Source organism: Lithobates pipiens, unplaced genomic scaffold (genome assembly GCF_037356315.1).
Source record: "Lithobates pipiens isolate NorthernLeopardFrog02 unplaced genomic scaffold, aLitPip1_a1.2 Scaffold_16, whole genome shotgun sequence".
Taxonomy (NCBI): Eukaryota; Metazoa; Chordata; class Amphibia; order Anura; family Ranidae; genus Lithobates; species Lithobates pipiens.
In genome coordinates this window covers 24,542,405-24,555,281 of record NW_027507748.1, presented here as the reverse complement: position 1 = coordinate 24,555,281, position 12,877 = coordinate 24,542,405, and the positions used below count along the sequence as shown (strand labels likewise).

The 12,877-nt window shown below is 38.8% G+C and overlaps 1 protein-coding gene across 3 annotated transcripts in view; it reads right to left on the bottom strand.

Moving 5' to 3' along the window:
• The window catches only part of GRAMD1C (GRAM domain containing 1C), a 233,444-nt gene that overhangs the window by 117,413 nt on the left and 103,154 nt on the right, over positions 1-12,877 (bottom strand). For all 3 annotated transcript variants that reach the window (XM_077479690.1, XM_077479691.1, XM_077479692.1), the window contains one exon: positions 447-550. In XM_077479690.1, the coding sequence (XP_077335816.1) occupies positions 447-550 (104 nt within the window). The remainder of the gene's footprint in view (positions 1-446; positions 551-12,877) is intronic.

Here is a 12,877-nt window from a genome sequence, read left to right as displayed (position 1 = left end):
TAGTCCCGATGGCCAGTACATGCCTGTCCAGCAACCATCTTGGGTCAGGCAGAGCCTATTTAAGACCCTGCCTCTCGGGTTTGGCATGCATTTTTGCAAGCTGGTAGAGTAAGGACAGGTACCCCGCCTGTTAGGGACAGTACTAGGGAAACGAGGAGGAGAAAGCATAGGGTCGCAAGTCTTCTGGGCACCTTCCCCAGCGGGCATGAGGCGGCCAGGCTGCATTCTGCTGCTCTCAACAGACACTGTCAGTCCAGCTGGTATCTGCCCCCTTCACCTTGCTGGAATCCACAAGTGTACCCGGCTGGGTTGCCTGCCCAACCACTTTATTGTAACTGTTGCTGGATTATTTTAATACAAGTTCTGCCCCGGCATCTGTACACTCTGCACCACACAGATCACACATAGCTGAAGACCAAGGCTAGCCATGGACAGCGGCCTCTCACCGTAGTCTCCCAGCGGAAGATGTTGCTGTGGAAGCAGATCCAGCTTTCGGACAGGTAAAGGCGACCTTGCAGTAGGATGTCCTTCTGGAGGGCACAGGCGTAATCTGAGGGCAGAGACAGACAAGTTATATAGTGCAAACACAGCTACCGGGAATACCAAGTATGACTATCATGTGGAAAAGTAAGTGCACCCCATGGAGACTGTTGACCTTTTCAACATATCTGAACAGGCAAACTTTAGATCTTCATTCAGATGGTGTTTACAGGTAAAGATGTTGCGCTTTGTCTTTTCAATTATGTATTCAACACAAAGATCAATCAATGTAATGGTGTACTGTGGAAAATGTAAGTACACCCCTGGCCTTAGAACTTTGTGGTTCCACCTTTAGCAGAAATTACTTTTGTAGAAATGTTGCATAACTGCCCACCGGTCTCAATCTGGATTTTCATTCACTTAGATCAGGGGCTCTCCAAACTTTCTAAACAAAAGAAAAGGTTACTGGCTTTTTAGAATTTAGGGGTGCCCAGACTGAGGCCTGTGGGAGTAGAAAATTCCCCAGCTTCAGTGGGAGCAATCAATGTTTCAGGCTTGGTGGTCAGTGGGAGTAAAAAGTGGTCAGTGCTAGGAATAGCGCCCCATCATTGGTGTTAGTGGGAGGAATAGTGCCCCATCATTGGTAACAGTGGGAGTAATAGTGCCCCCTCATTGGTATCAGTGGGAGGATTAGTGCCCCATCATTGGAATCAGTGGGAGGAATAGTGCCCCATCATTGGAATCAGTGGGAGGAATAGTGCCCCTTCATTGGTATCAGTGGGAGCAATAATGCCTCATCATTGGTATCGGTGAGAGGAATAGTGCCCCATCATTGGTATAATTTGGAGGAATAGTGCCTCATCATTGATATCAGTGGGAGGAATAGTGCCCCATCATTGGTATCATTTGGAGGAATAGTGCCCCATCATTGGTATCAGTGGGAGGAATTGTGCCCCATCATTGGTATCAGTGGGAGGAATAGTGCCCCATCATTGGTATCAGTGGTAGGAATAGTGCCACATCATTGGTATCAGTGGTAGGAATAGTGCCCCATCATTGGTGTCAGTGGTAGGAATAGTGCCCCATCATTGGTGTCAGTGGAAGGAATAGTGCCCCATCATTGATATCAGTGGGAGGAATAGTGCCCCATCATGAAAGAAAGAGTTTGGGACTTTAAATGAGGCTCTGAGAATAATGTGCCTCCATCTCTATTTATTATAAGATAAAAAGAAAGGTTTGGGACTTTATATGAGGTGTGTACCCAATAGTCAGTATATGGCATGTAAACACGGTGTAAATTCATAAACAAAAAAAGTAAATACATATTAAAAATAAGTATTTTATTGGATAACCTAATCAGCAGATGGTAACAGTATTCCAACACGATTAAAGCAATTCATAAAATAAATTCAGACATCAATGGTACAGTTGAGGAATCATGATGATGTGGATCCATAATAGACATAAACAGTATCTGAATACATAATAAAATCTGAAAATTTTATTTTTATTTATTTTCATTTTTGTTAAGTAAAACACATACGTTTTACCAAAAATTTGTGTTTATTGTGTTTGCCTTAGAGATTTTTTATCCCATTGCGTATTCACTGTGTATATTGTACACAATTACAGTTTATTTCTCTCCTGGGTTTGGGATCTAATTAGGAGCCAGTTTACATATATAAGTCATATACAGGGGCCCTGAGTTATAAACATCCGACTTACAAAACTACTTCTGTAAGAGTTATTATTAGACATGTGTTTTTTTAACGAATTTCCGAATTTCCTGAAATCTGGAATTTCGGGAAATCCGGAATTTGGAAATTCTAAATTTCTGAAATTGGAAATTTGGAAATTGGAAACTCAGAATTTTGGAAATTCAGAAATCTGAAATTTTGGAAATCTGAAATTTTGGAAATTGGGAAATTTCGGAAATTCTAAAATTTTGGAAATTCTAAAATTCTAAATTAGGAAATTCAAAAATTTGAAAATTCAAAAATAAGAATAAAAATCTTAAAATTCAAAAGAATTAAGATCTTAAAATTCGAAAAACCTGAAAATCTGAAAAAAGAACTAACTTATAATAAATATTAAATTATAGGTATTGGAATTTCCTTTCAAATTTGGCTGTTAGTGACCGTAATGAGTACGAATGTATCCAAAGTTACGAATTATATGAAATAATGAATGCTGCATCTAAACGAATGGAACATAATGATCTAATAATAATAAATAACATTAATAACAAAACTATTTTATTATTATTATTTATTATTAATTAGTTCCATTCCATTTGTTTATAAGTGGCATTCGTTATTTCGAATAATTCGTAACTTCAAATAAATTTGTATTCGTTATGTTCACAAACAGTCAAATTTGAAAGGAAATTCCAATACCTATAATTTAATAGTTAGTTATTATTAGATTATTATTTTGAATTTTACTGATTTTCTTAGAATTTTCGGATTTTTCTAATTTTTCAATTTCCAAATTCCGGAAATTCGGAATTCAAAAATTCAAAATTCTGAAATTTTAAAATTCAAAATTCGGAAATGTCAAAATTCCAAAATTTTAAAATTCCAAATTCGAAAATTTTTAAATTTGAAAATTTAGAAATCCGAAATCCAGAATTCGGAAATTCCAAAATTTGGAGTTTATAAATTTGAAAATCAGAATTTTTGGATTTCCAAATACCAAATTTTTGAAAATTCGGAAACTCGGAAATTTCTAAAAAAAATGTAAATTTGGAAATTTCGAATTCAAAAATTCCAAATTCGGAAATTCGAAAATCCAAAATTTATTTATAAACTAATTAGATTCCAGCTTTCATTTTCCTAGTGCAGTTTATAGAACACAAATACTTCAACAATTTATACATCTTTATACATTTTAGAACTTAAATATATTTTTTAAAATTACAATTGAAATGTTAAAATTTGAAAAAGAAAATGTAAACACTATTATTTGATGTAACATTTTAAAAATAAACACTTTAACCATTTGACCTCCAGAAGATTTACCCCCCCCCCCCCCCCCCCCATGACCAGGCAGTTTTTTGCGATACGGCACTGCATTACTTTAACTGACAATTGCGCGGTTGTGCAACGCTGTACCCAAAGGAAATGTATATCATTTTTTCCCCACAAATAGAGCTTTCTTTTGGTGATATTTGATCACCTCTACAGTTTTTATTTTTTTCGCTATAAACAAAAAAAGAGCGACAATTTTGAAAAAAAATTATAGTTTTTACTTTCTGCTATAAAACATATCCAATAAAAAAAATTTAAAAATTCAAATTTCTTCATAAATTTAGGCCAATATGTATTCCGCTACATATATGGTAAAAAAAAAATCCCAATAAGCGTATATTGATTGGTTTGCACAAAAGTTATAGCCTCTACAAAATAGGGGATAGATTTATGGATTTTTTTTTTTATACTAGTAATGTCAGCGATCAGCAAATTATAACGGGACTGTGATACTGCGGCAGACAAATCAGACACTAAGTGACACTTTTTGGGAACCAGTGACACTAATACAGTGATCAGTGCTAAAAAAATATGCACTGTCACTGTACTAATGACACTGTCTGGGAAGGAGTTAACACCAGGGGCGATCCAAGGGTTAAATGTGTGCCTAGCTGGTGTTTGTGCACTGTGGGGGAGGTGTTTTGTCTAGGGGAAGACGTGGATCCATGCCTTCCTTACTGACTGAACAGCAATCTGCCTTGTTTACATAGACACAGGGCTAATTTTCAGTGGCACGGCACCTCTGCACTGATTGTATGTAATGGCAATGGATACTGGGTATGCTGGCAGGAATCTATTTTTGTGTGGGGGTCTACTGTTGCTGGGGGGGAATTGGCAATTGATAAGGGAGAGGTCTATAGGTCTATTGTTGCTGGCTGTTGGAGGGTCTATTGATGCTGGGGGGGGGTGACAATTGTTGAGGGAGAGGTCTATTGATGTTGACTCCTGGGAAGTCTGTTGTTGCTGGGCTGGATCTATTGTCACTTGGTTGTTATTTTATAACAAGCAGTCCATTGTTGTTCGGGGGGGTATAATGTTGAGGGGGGATCTGTTGTTGATGTGGTGGGTCTAGTGTTGCTGGGGGTATCTATTATTGGTGGAGGGGATTTGTTTTGTTGCTGGGGCAACTATTGTTGCTGGATTATCTATTATTGCGGGGGGGGGGGATTTATTATTGCTGGGGGGATCTATTGTTGCTGGGGGTGCTTGGCAATTGTTGAGATAGAGGTCCTATAGGTCTATTGTTGCTGGCTGCTGGAGGGTCTATTGTTGCTGGGGGGTGCCAATTGTTGAGGGAGAGGTCTATTGATGCTGGGGGGGTGCCAATTGTTGAGGGGGAGATCTATTGATGCTGGGGGGTGACAATTGTTGAGGGAGAGGTCTATTGATGTTTACTCCTGGAAAGTCTGTTGTTGCTGGGGTTGATCTATTGTTGCTGGGCTGGATCTATTGTCACTTGGGTGTTATTTTGTAACAAGTGATCCATTGTTGCTAGGGGGGTATAATGTTGAGGGGGGATCTATTGTTGCTGGGGTGGGTCTAGTGTTGCTGGGGGTATCTATTATTGGTGGAGGGGATTTGTTCTGTTGCTGGGGCATCTATTGTTGCTGGGGGGAATTCACTGTTGCTGGGGGTGTGGTTGGCAATTGTTGAGGTAGAGGTCTATAGGTCTATTGTTGCTGGCTGCTGGAGGGTCTATTGTTGCTTGGGGGGGGGGGGGGGGACAATTGTTGAGGGAGAGGTCTATTGATGTTGGCTCCTGGGAAATTTGTTGTTGCTGCTGGGGGTCTATTGTTGCTGGGGTTGATCTATTGTTGCTGGGGTTGATCTATTTTTGGTGGGCTGGATCTATTGTCACTTGAGTGTTGGGTGTTATTTTGTAACAAGCGGTCCATTGTTGCTGGGGGGGGGGGGGGTATAATGTTGTGGGAGGATCTATTATTACTGGGGTGGGTCTAGTGTTGCTGGGGTTATCTATTATTGGTGGAGGGGATTTTGTTTGTTAATGTGGCATCTATTGTTGCTGGGTGGAGTCTATTGTTGTTGGGGTGGGTCTAGTGTTTCTGGGGGATCTATTGTTGCTGGGGTGGGGACTATTTTTGCTGAGGTGGTTATAGTGTTGCTGGGGTGGGACCAGTGTTGCTGGGGGTAACTATTATTGATGGAGAGGATTTTTTTTGTTGCTGTGGCATCTATTGTTGTTGGGGTGAGTCAAGTGTTGCTGGGGGTGTCTTTTAGTGCCGGGGGGATCTATTGTTGCTAGGGTGGGGTCTATTGTTGCTGAGGTGGTTAAAATGTTGCTGGGGTGGGTACAGTGCTGCTGGGGGTATCTATTATTGCTGGATTATATATTGTTGCTGGGGGGATCTATTGTTGGTGGGGTGGGGTCTATTGCTGCTGGCTGCACTGCAGAGGATCTATTGTACTGCTTTTCTTGTTATCATTAACAAATACCATACAAATGACTTAATGACAAAATAATACTTTGTTCTGGGCCGGTACTGGGAGGTGGGTACGGTGGGGGGCGGTGCTTGGAGGTGGGTAGGGGCGGGGCAAGGAGTGACTCAGAAGGGGGGAGTTCCTGCACCTATTCTGGGGCAAGCGAATGCCCAGGTTTGGTTATTTCCATCAGACTTAGGTTTGGTGGTTTCCAGTCCTCCCACTGAATTCTCCACAAGGACCGGTTCGCCCCCGGGGCAAGGATGTAGCACTGTCCCCCCTCCCCCACTGCTAATGCATTCGGTAGAATGGGTTTAGTGTTCGCTGTCCATTTTTTGCCCCCTTGCTCCACTGTGCCCAGAGCACCTTCCCCTCCTGCCCACCCCTTGTCCCGGGGCCCAGCTATGTGTGGAGCTGTCTGTTGTTATCTTAGGTTCTCCAGTGGTGAGATCTCCTCACCATAGTTGGTGCCCAAGTTTGGTTATTTCCACCAGACTTAGTTTTGGTGGTTCCCCATCCTCCCACCGAATTCTCCACAATCGGTACCAGGGCAGGTTCATCTAGCGCCCAGGGCAAGGATGTGGAACTGTGCCCCCTCCCCCACTGTTAATGCATGTGGTAGAATGGGTATACTGTCCTGTGTCTATGCTTTGACAATTACTTTATTGTGCCCAGGGCACCCTGCCCTCCTGCCCACCCCTTGTCCAAGAGCCCAGTTATATGCGGAGCTGTCTCTTGTTATCTTAGGGTCTCAATTGTTGAGATCTCTGCCCGCCCTAGTTGGTAGAATGGGTCATAGGGCCCAGTTATGTGCGGAGCTGTCTGTTGTTATCTTGGGGTCTCCACTTCTGAGATCTCCTCACCATAGTTGGTGCCCAGGTTTGGTTATTTCCACCAGACTTAGTTTTGGTGGTTTCCAATCCTTCCACCGAATTCTCCACAATCGGTACCAGAACAGATCAATCTAGCGCCCAGGGCAAGAAAGTGGAACCGTGCCCCCTCCCCCACGGTTAATGCATACAGTAGAATGGGTTTAGTGCCCTCTGTCCGTTCTTTGCCCAGGGCTTCACTGTGCCCAGGACACGTTCCCCTCTCTAGCGCCCAGACCATGGATGTGGAACTGTGCCCCCTCCCCCACGGTTAATGCATACATTAGAATGGGGTTTAGTGCCTTCTGTCCGTTTTTTTTACCCAGGGCTTCACTGTGCCCAGGGCACGTTCCCCTCTCTAGCGCCCAGACCATGGATGCGGAACTGTGCCCCCTCCCCCACTGTTAATGCATACATTAGAATGGGGTTTAGTGCCCTCTGTTCGTTCTTTGCCCAGGGCTCCACTGTGCCCAAGGCACCTTCCCCTCCTGCCCACCCCGTTGTCCCAGGGTTGGGTCCACAATATAGAGTTTATACTGCGGCATGGAGAGTGGGAGGTGTTTAGAGGGGCCCCAGAAGGCTTAGCGATCCTAGAACTTGGCAAAAAGATAAAATGGCAGCCGCTCAAATATGTTCTAGCTGGCAAAGGAACAACAATTCACGCTGGAGGCACAATGCGGGTGAGAGGAGTGTTTGTGCCATAGGAGCATTCCTGGCAGGAGGTGCGATTATTGTGGGAGGGGGGGGGGGGGGCAATCCATAACAAATTAGCAATATAAATGTTCCGGGCCTCAAAGCAAACTCAAGCAAAGTTCCTTTTTCACTAGAGATACCAAGAAGCAAAAAATGATGGAAAGATGAACTATTCAGGATATACAACATGCTACAACATAAATAAATAAAATAAACAGTTGTGGGTGGACTTGCCCTTTAACCACTTCAATACCGGGGGGGGGGGGGGGCACTTATACACCTTCCTGCCCAGGCCAATTTTCAGCTTTCAGTGCTGTCGCACTTTGACTGACAATTGCGCGGTCATGCTACACTGTACACAAACAATTTTTTTATCATTTTGTTCCCACAAATAGAGCTTTCTTTTGGTGGTATTGGATCACCTCTGGGGGGGTTTTATTTTTTGCGCAACAAATAAAAAAAGACAGAAAATGTTGGAAAAAAAACGTTTTTCTTTGTTTCTGTTAAATTTGTTTGTAAATAAGTACATTTTCTTCTTCAATGACGGGCACTGGTAAGGAGGCATTGATGAGGTGGCACTGATGATGGGCACTGATAGGTGGCACTGGTATGCAGCACTGATGGGTACTTATGGGTGGCACTGATGGGTACTTATGGGTGGCACTGATAGGTGGCACAGATGGGCACTGATGGTCACTGATAGGTGGGCACTGATGGTCACTGGGTGGCACTGATGACACTGATGGGTGGCATTGCTGGGCAACACTTGTCTGTACTGATCCATAATGTTGCTAGTAAATAAGTAAATGTTATTCTTCAATGACGGGCACTGATATGGCTGCACTGACGGGCACTGATAAGGCGGCACCATTGTGGTGGCATTGATGAGGTGGAACTGATGGGCACTGATGATGGGCACTGCTAGGTGGGACTGGTATGCGGCACTGATGGGCACTCATAGGCGTCACTGATGGGTACTTATGGGTGGCACTGGTGGGTACTTATGGGTGGCACTGATAGGTGGCACAGATGGGCACTGATGATCACTCATAGGTGGGCACTGATGGGCACTAGGTGGCACTGATGACACTGATGGGTGGCATTGCTGGGCAACACTTGTCTGTATTGATCCATAATGTTGCCAGTCAGTTATATGTGGGTGGCCATGGGTTACATACCTGGCTATCCACATGCTGGGGGCTTCCCTGGTGGTCCTGGCAGCTTCCCTGGTGGTCCAGTGTGAGCAACCGGGGGGGGGGGGGGGGGCTGCAATGATAAACAATCAGCGCAGACCCCCCCCCCCTGTCAGGAGAGCCACCGATTGGCTCTCCTCTACTCGCATCTGTCAGAAGTAAGTGAGGAAAAGCCAATCACCGGCTCTTTCTGTTAACATCGTGATCAGCTGTGATTGGACACGACTGATCACGTGGTAAAGAGCCTCTGTCAGAGGCTCTTTACCAAGATCGGTGTAGCGATGTGTCAGTCTGACACACCGCACCACCGATCGCCGCAATGTGCGCAGACACGGGCATGCGGTGGCTATAATCCTGCAGGACGTCATATAACGCCCATTCAGGATAACTGAACCCCCGCCCGCCCGTCATTTTGCTATAGTCCGGGCGGGAAGTGGTTAAATCTTGAGGTTTAAACTCCTATAGAGGCCATAGCCGGGTTTTCTGCAGGGAAAGGACAGCTGGGAAACGTGAGCTGACACTTAGATTGTGTGTGACCCCCTGACCTCTGAAATACGACCCCTCCGGCCTCTGGGAAAGGGGGGCATGTACATACACAGAATTCCAGGTCTGCCTGTCACTCTTTAGGTGGCCGTGCGGAGATTTAGGTTGATCAATCGCACACATCCCACTCATCATCGAATAAAATCAAATACTGAAGAATGCAATGCCGCATTGAATAACATGAGAAGCTGCTGAAGTTTGCGATTCTGTCGCTAGCTCCAAGTGTAGTAGAAAGTGCGAGGATGGAGGAGGAGGGGGGGGGGGTGATAAAATTAGGTGGCTGAGCGGCGGTCAAACTGCGTCCCCCCCTCCCTGGCTGCCCGCCCCAATGCCACCTCCAGGACGGCTAATTTTTTCAATCCCAAGTTTGATTTTGTAGTAAAAAAATAAAAATAAATCGAACCTCAACAAAGCGTTTGGCTCATAATCGTTGTGCCCCTCCATTGAACTCAATGGGCCAGTTTGACAGGCCGCGCCACCTATCAGACTCTGACACCCAAGTTATAAAACGCAGCAGCCTTCGAAGAAAGGCATCGCAGTCCTGGCATGGGCACAAACCTGTCAGGCTGTAATGTTAGCATTGGAGTGGGGTATTATCCTTAGACATGTGCGGGTTGTTTCGTTCCGGATTAAAATTCGGACAAATTGTTAATTATTCTGAAAATTCAGATGTATCCCAATTTCTGAAGGGCGATTGTAACGAATTTAAACTAATCCGAAATAACGAAAAACAATTTCGAAATTCGAATAATAAAAAAAAAGGTTTCTAATCAAATTCGACTTTCCGAAGAGAATAAAAAAAAAAAAATAGAAAGAAAAAGGAATAGAATAGATAAAAATAGAAGATAAAAGAATAGAATATAATAGAGTAAAACAGAACAGAATAGAAAATAAAAGAATAGAAAAAAATGGAATAGAAAATAAAGGCATAGAATAGAAAATAGAAGAATAGAAAAGAATAGAGTAAAACAGAATAGAAAAGAATAGAATAGAAAATAGAAATAATATAACCATCTTCGAATTCGAATACAACGGAAAAGAATAAAAATAGAAAAAAAAATAGAATAGGATACAAAAGCATGGAATAGAAAAAAAAATAAGAAAAGAATAGAAAGATTTTAACCTTCTTCAGAAATTCAAATTTTGAATAGAATAAATTCAAATTTGAATAGAATAGAAAATAATACAATTTTGAATCCGATAGAAAAGAATAAAAGTAGAAAAAAAAAGAATAGAATAGGAAAGCATGCTTAAAAAAACGGAATAAAATAGAAGAGAAAAGAATAGAATAAAATAGAAAAAAATATAACCATCTTCTGAAATTCGAATTTCAAACAGAATACAGTTAAATTTTAATATAATAGAAAATAATAGAATAGAATAGAAAAGAATAGAATAGAGTAAAACAGAACAGAATAGAAAATAAAAGAATAGAAAAAAATGGAATAGAAAATAAAGGGATAGCATAGAAAATAAAGGGAAGAGAATAGAAAAAATAGAGTAAAACAGAATATAAAAGAATAGAATAGAATAGAAAATAGAAATAATATAACCATCTCCGAATTTGACAACAATGGAAAAGAATAAAAATAGAAAAAAATAGAATAGAATAGAAAAGCATGGAATAGAAAAAAAAAAAAGAAAAGAATAGAATAGGAAGAATTTAACCTTCTTCAGAAATTCTAATTTTGAATAGAATAAATTAAAATTTGAATAGAAGATAAAATAATAGAATAGAAGATAAAATAATAGAATATAATAGAGTAAAAGAGCACAGAATACCAAATAAAAGAATAGAAAAAAATACAATAGAAAATAAAGGGATAGAATAGAAAATAAAAGAATAGAATAGAAAAGACTAGAGTAAAACAGAATAGAAAATAGAATGAAATAGAAGGAATATAACCAGCTTCTGAAATTCGAATTTCAAATAGAATAAATTTGAATACAATATAAAAAATAAAAATAGAATAGAAAGGCATGGAATAGAGAAAAAGGAAAGAATAGAATAGAAATAATTTAACCTTCTTCAGAAATTCGAATTTTGAATAGAATAAATTCAAATTTGAATAAAATATAAAAAAATAGAATAGAACATAATAGAATAGAAGATAAAAAAATATAATATAATAGAGTAAAAGAGAACAGAATACTAAATAAAAGAATAGAAAAAATAGAATAGAAAATAAAGGGATAGAATAGGAAATAAAAGAATAGAATAGAAAAGAATAGAGTAAAACAGAATAAAATAGAAAAGCATGAAATAGAATAGAAAATAGAATAAAATAGAAATAATATAATAAAGAATAAAATAGAAAGAATATAACCAGCTTCTGAAATTTGAATTTCAAATAGAATAAATTTAAATACAAAAGAAAAGAATAAAGATAGACTAGAAAGCCATGGAATAGGAAAATAAAAGAATAGAAAGAATATAACCTTCTTCAGAAATTCAAATTCTGAATAGAATAAATTCAAATTCTGAATAGAATAAATTCAAATTCTGAATAGAATAAATTCAAATTCTGAATAGAATAAATTCAAATTTGAATAGAATAGAAAATAATAGAATAGAATAGAAAATAATAGAATAGAAGATAAAAAATATATAATATAATATAACAGCGTAAAAGAGAACAGAATAGAAAATAAAAGAATAGAAAAAAATGGAATATAAGATAAAGGGATAGAATAGAAAATAAAAGAATAGAATAGAAAACAATAGAGTAAAACAGAATAAAATAGATTATAACCACCTTCTAAAAAACGAATTTCAAATAGAATAAATTTGAATCCAATAGAAAAGAATAAAAATAGAAAAAAAAAGAATAGGAAAGCATGGTTAAAAAAACTGAATAAAAGAGAAGAGAAAAGAAAAGAATAGAATAAAAAATAGAATAAAATAGAAAAAATATAACCATCTTCTGAAATTCGAATATCAAACAGAATACATTTAAATTTTAATATAATAGAAAAGAATAGAATAGAATAAAAAAGAATAGAATAGAATATAAAAGGATAGAATAGAGTAAAACAGAACAGAATACAAAATAAAATAAAAAAATTAACAGAAAATAAAGGGATAGAATAGAAAATAAAAGAATATAATAGAAAAGAATAGATTAAAACTGAATAGAAAGGCATAGAATAGAAAATAGAATAAAATAGAAAGACTATAACCATCTTCTGGAATTCGAAATTTCAAATAGAATATATTTGAATAAAATAGAAAAGACTAAAAATAGAAAAAAAAAGAATAGAATAGAAAAGTATGGAATATATATATAAAGAATAGAGTAGAAAGAATATAACCTTCTTCAGAAATTGAAATTTTGAATAGAATGAAATCAAATTTCAATAGAATAGAAAAGAATAGAATAGAATAAAAAAATAGAATAAATAAATAATAAATAAATGAATAAATAGAATAGTATAGAATAGAAAGAATAGAACCATTTCTCAAAATTAGAATAGAATAAATTTGAATTTGCATAGAATAGAATATACCAGGAAATAAAAGCATAAAACAAAAAAGAAAACAATAGAATGCAATAGAAAAAAAACAATAGAATAGAATGGAATAGAAATAATATAACCATCTTCCAAAATTGTAATTGCAAATAGAATAAAT